The sequence below is a fragment of the Etheostoma spectabile genome, chromosome 2, assembly GCF_008692095.1.
Source record: "Etheostoma spectabile isolate EspeVRDwgs_2016 chromosome 2, UIUC_Espe_1.0, whole genome shotgun sequence".
In the NCBI taxonomy this organism is placed as follows: domain Eukaryota; kingdom Metazoa; phylum Chordata; class Actinopteri; order Perciformes; family Percidae; genus Etheostoma; species Etheostoma spectabile.
In genome coordinates this window covers 2,353,759-2,361,002 of record NC_045734.1, presented here as the reverse complement: position 1 = coordinate 2,361,002, position 7,244 = coordinate 2,353,759, and the positions used below count along the sequence as shown (strand labels likewise).

Below are 7,244 nucleotides of genomic sequence, written 5' to 3'. Positions count from 1 at the left end.
TAGACCTACTCTATTTCTAAATTATAGAGTGGTCTAGACCTACTCTATCTGTTAATCATAGAGTGGTCTAGACCTACTCTATTTCTAAATTATAGAGTGGTCTAGACCTACTATCTGTTAATCATAGAGTGGTCTAGACCTACTCTATTTCTAAATTATAGAGTGGTCTAGACCTACTCTATCTGTTAATCATAGAGTGGTCTAGACCTACTCTATCTCTAAATTATAGAGTGTGGTCTAGACCTACTCTCTGTAAATTATAGAGTGGTCTAGACCTACTCTATTTCTAAATTATAGAGTGGTCTAGATCTACTCTATCTGTAAATTATAGTGTGTGGTCTAGACCTACTCTATCTGTTAATCATAGAGTGGTCTAGACCTACTCTATCTCTAAATTATAGAGTGTGGTCTAGACCTACTCTCTGTAAATTATAGAGTGGTCTAGACCTACTCTATTTCTAAATTATAGAGTGGTCTAGATCTACTCTATCTGTAAATTATAGTGTGTGGTCTAGACCTACTCTATCTGTTAATCATAGAGCTTTCTAGACCTACTATATCTGTAAATTATAGTGTGGTCGAGACCTACTCTGTCTGTAAAGTGTCTCGAGATAACTAGTTATGAAATGATACTATAAATAAAATTGAATTGAATGGAGGCATGACACTGTCATGAACGTTTCTGACATAACGCTTCTTTTAGTAAGTCTCGTGACAAGTTATGGTTAGGGTTCATGTGTCATGACTGTCATGACAGTGTCATGTCACTCTTATGTAGCTACCCTAAGGTAAAGTGTTACCCTGTTTTCTTCCTACCGACCTACAGCCACCAGTGTCCTTATGTGACCGCTCGATACCAACATGAATGGGTCCTGCTCGGCTGAGCTGCAGTGTTAGCTCTCCCAGGGGAGCTCGCATTATGAATCTGCTCCCAGCCAGGTCTGTGGATCACCTAGAGTAACAGGACAGGGCTTTTGGAAAGAGAGTAAGGACTTTGCGCTTGGAGCGCCACAAGCCAAGGGCTTATCTCTGAGACAAGGTAGACATCTCTTTGATCGATATCTCCAACACTGGGAAACTCACACCTAAATGATCTAGTCCGATTCCTACAGCTTAGAGGAAACATATGTATTTTTGATTTTCCTGAGAATATGAAACAGAATTGCTAAAACAATAGCTACCTCTTTTTTGGATTCTATGCTTCTTTATAGGTCAACACTAGTCTGTGTGTGTGTGTGTGTGTGTGTGTGTGTGTGTGTGGGTGTGTGTGTGTGTGTGTGTGTGTGTGTGTGTGTGTGTGTGTGTGTGTGTGTTGTGTGTGTGTGTGTGTGTGTGTGTGTGTGTGTGTGTGGTGTTGTGTGTGTGTGGTGTGTCACATTGTTGTGGCCTGAATCCTCTGATAGTAATGCTTCCATTCATCGTAAATGCTAACAGCTTAACTGTTCGAACGCTACCTCGTGCCTCCTGTCCGTTACAGCAGAAGCCAATTAGAGCCTGTGTGCCTGCCGTTGATCACCCAACCACAGCTGAGCAGGAAGTAGCATCATTCACAAACTCTGGTTGAGACAGTGTAGCAACTTCATGTTTGTCAGTTGGAGCTCTGACATCTGCCATACACCTTTGAATGTTCACCTACAACCACTAACAGACATTCATTGTACTGTACATGGCATCACAGAAGCCTTTCTTTCTAGTAACGGAGTCTTTCATTGGGTTTCTGGAGGTGTGTAAATACGGTGGAGCCTGATCTCCACGGCCTAGATGTACACGTAGAGGGTCTTAGAGCAGCGGGACTCCCTCTGGGTCCTGCATCTGGTGTCTGGGCAACTGGGTTTTTAGAGTCACATAAACTGGGACAACCCCATTCTGAAGAGCAAGCCAAGGCTGCTTTTTACCTTTGTGTCTAATATCTGATGATAATGTTTAATGGGATTTTCTTTGATTGTTTTATGTAAATGTAACAAATGATATAAAGGTCAAAGACGTTGCATGTCTAAGCATATTCATAATGTTAATTTAAACGTAAAATAGTCCATTATATACTGTAGCTTTACTCTCCCTTCTTTACTCACTTGTATGAGTATTTAATGCAAGAAATAAAAGATTTTAAGAGCCATTGACCAAACTGACCCTTCTGAGTAACAACTTAAAATCTAAGGATAGAAATGTGACACAAATATCAAACGAATTTATAAAAGCATTATTTTTCTACTTGGGCATAATGTTGTAGGTTACGCAATTATACCTAAAAATAAAACACCAAAGCGGAGCTTATTTACTATTTTACGCAAGAAATACTTTTGGATTTCCCCAATGTCCCTCCTGGGTACTAGACGTTCAAATGCATACATTACCCACAATGCATTTACCTAGTCATGTAACAGGATCTTACATCATAAAGAAGATTTTGGAGGACCCCCCCCCCCCAATCATCTGGAGAGTTTAGTAATTCTCTCCTAAAAAATGTTGGTATTTGGCTTTTTCCAGTCACTGGTGCACCATGTCCAAAAATCAAGTGTTTTTCTGGATAATGTTAATAAAACATAAGTGATGTTTTGATATTAAAAAAATGCCTATTTCATGTGAAATAAGGCACTAACGTTTTAAAGGCTAAGCTATATTTTAGCTGAGTATGCCATAAATATACAGCATGTGTGTGATATGTATACACACACACACACACACACACACACACACACATCAGGGACCTGACCCTGGATCACAAAAGCTGACCCCAAAGCATGAGGACGAAATAACAGAGGCCACTTCTATTTGTCTTAAACGTGCGGTGAATGGAGGCTAGGCTACTGGTCGCTACGTAGCCTACCTCCACGCTACCCAGCGAGCAGCATGTCCATGAAAGATGCATGTCCTGCAGCGTTAGATTAGATTGCTGTCACTTGACAAAAATATCTGTAGTGAAATGTACACACAAATAGGTTTTTGCGTATCATTTTTAAGCGGGTGTATGGACATCGTGGAGATTTCTTAGTGGGTATACCCGCGCATCACGTAGACCATCTAACTGGAGAAACAGAAGGAGTAGAAGGAGTTGTCCCCAAATGTTTCTTTAATGTTGTAAAGGACACTTAGAACGTGGACGGAAAGACTCATTCCTTCCCACTGTGGCCCAAGTGCCATTTAAAAGAGAGAAACGGTATAAAAATATGTAGAATAATAAAGCACTGCTTCCAGGAATCACTTAGTCATCAGGTAGGGATGATCCAAACTGTAGAAACCTCTTTCGTGAAGTTCCAGAAGTCCTTAAAGGCATCATGTGGCATGAGAGGGGCAGACATAGGAGACAAAGGACAAACATAGTCTCAGTCCCTCCGTCACTCCTCCGTCCTGCTCCACCGCTCCATGTCTCCGAGCCGTCTCTCCAGGGTCTTCAGCTGTTGCTCCAGCTGAGCCGTCCTATCAGCCGCCACGGAGCCCCGCCCCGTCCCCACGCCCAATAGTACGCAGGCACACACCAGGCCGGCCAATCGGATGGCGGTGGTGTCTGCGTCCACGCTGCGGTCGCTCACAATCAGGCCAAAACACAGCAAAGCCACGCCTACTTTCAGCAGCCACAGAGCCCGCCTCAGAGCCGAGGCAACCAATCCGAAAACAAGGGAGATCAGCCAGTAGCCAATGAGAGCCAGGATAAGCCACTGGGTCACAAAGATCAGCCCGTCTGGGGACACTCTTGGGACGGGGACACCTATATGATCAATTGTCAAAAACAGAGAAATGTCAATTTCTTATTACATAAGAATGGAAATATACAACACTTATTCTGAGTTATAAATAACAGAATCCTTGTTAAGGGTTTTTTTTTTTTATCTTTTGTGTCTTAAAATGAATTGTAACCCAGGTCTCACACATGCACAGACACACACACACGATTTGGACTGAAACCAACAACAGGGAGCCAGGATGATAACACTGAGACCCTGGAGAGGAAATGCTTTAGCTTTCTCATTAAAAGAAGAACTCTTTCCCACAATCCATCTGGGAAACTAACTCCCTCCCCACCTTCAATCCCAGCTCAACACACATTTCAGACTAGCAGATTGGGTCTGACCAGGCCCTCTTCACTCACTGCTGCTGGTTTTCTTCTATGTAGCACTGTCTCAAATACAATTATCATTTGTATTATTATGGAACATCTCCAGTTTATCACTAACACCCCTTTCACACCGATGGCTCCACCAGGGTTATACCCAGGTAGACTGTCTGAATGGGGTAACCCGCCTCCATCCACTGATGATGTGATTGGTTGGTTCCTCCCGGATGCTTTCTACTGTTGGTGTAATATTGTTACCTTCCATTATACCTGGGAAAACATGGTCAAATATTCAAATCTATGTCTTGTCTATAAAATGATTCACGGTTTATCATCCCCGTTGTGTCGTCCCATTCAGGAACAGCGGATTTGGCCCAAGGGCTTTTTCTGTTGGCACTGCTAAAGAGTGGAACCTCACCCCCATACCCCTCAGAAAAACACACACACACATAGTACATTCAAGATCCAGTTAAAGAAATGTGTCATTGACAGTCAGAGCTGTCAACATTACCATTAACCGTTGGACCTATTATTATTAGTAGTAGTAGTAGTAGTATTATATTAGACCTCCTCCCGCTGCCTTGTGTGTGGACATGTGTTCATGTCTTTGTCTGATTGTTGGTCAGCTATCTTTCTAACTTAGTTTTTCTTATATTTAACTTTAGACCTATAGTAGTACTTTTACCCAATGTATAATGTATTTCAATGATTATGGTGTTATGTAATATGTAATTTTACTTCTTTTAGGGTGACTTGTTACAATCTGTCTAGGGACTGCAGATGAAAAATAGCCTTTTGGCTAACTCTGGCATATTGGCATAATGTCCATTAATATGCACTGTCCCTGTATTAAATAAACAAATAAAATAAAGTTTGGCAAAGCTGCGTTGGTTCTAATCGGTCAAAGAGGGCTTTCACACCTCAAAGTCCGAGCCAAGGTCCGGACCAAGATCCTTGTTATTGTTACATTTGATACATTTGATCCAGTAACTTCTGGTTTCACACTGCAGTTATGCAAGGCAACTAAAGATCTCTACGAGACTTTGTCCTGTCCTCATCACCTACGAGAACTGCGTCTCCAGATACTGCTAATTGATTGGTTTGTAGACCAGCATTCCCGTCCTCCCGTATCCTCTCTCTGTCTCAGAGGATTTTCTACTGACAGACTGGACTTATGGTTTGAAGCCTGCAGATTGTCCTGATGTGGCAGACAGAAGAGACATGGCGTGAGTGGGACCTTACCTTGGACTCCAGCAGCCTGCAGGACATGTGAGACATTGTGGAAGAGCACGTTCAGAGCTGCGGACACAGCTTCTGCCACAACCGCCAGGACCTGAGAGAAAGCCTGGTGGGGGGGGGGGGGGGGCATGTTTAACACAATGCCTGCTTTAGCTACATTGGACTTAGTCAGTCCACACATGAAAGCAGGAAGTAACCCTCACATGAAAAAAAACAGAAAACTTTCCCTCAAGTGAAATATAGAAATATAGATGTGAACTATAAATGTGAACATGTGAAATATACATAGATGTAAACATGTAAAATATAGATGTGAACATGTGAAATATACATGTGAACTATAGATGTGTAATCCTAACCCTAAAACATGAAACTTTCCCTTAGGCCCATGTCTTAATCTTAAAATAGCTTACATGTGGCTGAGTCTTCGTCTGACACTAAAAATATACAAATCTATAGTAGGCTATATAGAATAGAATCTATAGTATATAGATTTGTACATGTATGTTAAAAATCAAGAAGCTTATTAGCTTCTTGAGTTTAACTGTTGCACTCTCTTTCTGACTCCATTGTTCCCTTGTCCCACCTTCTGCACCGAGAGCAGCGTCTGCTCCCCGGCCAGCCTGCCCAGGTAAGTCCTCCCCTCCCCGGCCAGGTCGGCCAGGGCTCTCCGGAGCTCCTGGATCCCGGAGCGGCTCTCCCACACTTCCTCCCCCGAGACAAGCAGCAGCGAGGCGCTGAGCACAAACAGCCCGGTGAAAGCTCCGCCATCCGAATGGACGAACATCTTGAAAGCGGATGTGTTGTAAAAGACTCCTATGAGCGATAAAACGTAACGGTAAACTCTTACGTTAACGTGGACGTGCCAGGTAAACAGAGACGGGTGGTGACGTCACATAGGATGTGGTAAAACCAAGTGGAGTTGGAGAGATGGTGGAGAGGGTGCCCCCACTGGCTCAGTGTGCAACAAGTCTCCACTAACCAACAGCCAGGGACGGCTCTTCGCCGACTGGTCTTCGGCTGTTTTCGGCTGTTTTCGGCCGTTTTAAGCCCCGCCTGCTACCTTACCACAGGCTCGTTGGAGAGGAGCGGCGCATCGCTGGTAGAGTGGCCGGAAGCAGGCGGCTGCAGCCGGGCGCGGAGACAAGCCAACCAGCCGCGGCAAACACCCTTCAAAGCATAGACAGTAAGTCCCACGTTTTCATTTCATATCCATAGCTACATCCTCGGGCTGTAAGACATCCCTCCAACCGTGAGACATGTCCTCCGAAGGCATTTTTTGCCAATAAACATCACACTACTTTCTTGATGAAAAGTCATAGCACAGGCAATGTTAATGTATCGTTTGGCTTTTCTCTTGGACAGACAGTTTGATTGATTAGTGAGAAATGTCGACAAAGTCCAAAATTAAAATAATAAACCCTTCTAGTGATTGTATCTGTAACACAGAATCTCTTTTTAAAGTTAGTGCTTGAGAAGATCCGCACCTAGTGTCCACTTCTGCCCAGTCGATGAGCATGATCTAGCATGAGGGCCCCAGGCCCTCCTCTGGGCATCTCAGAAAAAGAAAATGAACTAGTGATGGAAAAATAAATGTCACTGGGGTCAGAAGTCATGTGTGCTGGTGCTCTCTGTTGGCATCATGATAACAGAACTACACTGCCACCAAGTGGACTGTCCCCAGAACACATCACCCACCTGTCCTGCGCTTCAGTGCAAAAATAATGTCAAAAGCTGAAATACAGGAAAAAAGTTGTTATACATTTAATATTGAACCAGATTTTGAAATCCAAAAGAAAGGGTAAGGTATTAAAAAACCATCGCACTACTTAATGAAGTATTACTAGTAATAACTCTCATACAAAATGTACAAATGTTTGTTAAAAATGTCATTAGCATCATAACAGGCCTTCAAACGATTGTGGTTACAGGTATAATACATAATGAACCTACT

At 43.1% G+C, this 7,244-nt stretch overlaps 1 protein-coding gene across 1 annotated transcript; it reads right to left on the bottom strand.

The window, feature by feature from the left end:
- Positions 1 to 1,696: 1,696 nt before the first annotated feature.
- tmem109 (transmembrane protein 109) lies at positions 1,697 to 6,280 on the bottom strand. Its single transcript, XM_032525963.1, has 3 exons — positions 5,877 to 6,280; positions 5,294 to 5,396; positions 1,697 to 3,706 (listed from the first exon to the last, which is right to left on the bottom strand). Exons 1-3 carry the CDS (start codon positions 6,075 to 6,077, stop codon positions 3,336 to 3,338), a joined length of 675 nt encoding a protein of 224 aa, XP_032381854.1. The 5' UTR covers positions 6,078 to 6,280; the 3' UTR covers positions 1,697 to 3,335.
- Between the last annotated feature and the right edge of the window lie 964 nt (positions 6,281 to 7,244).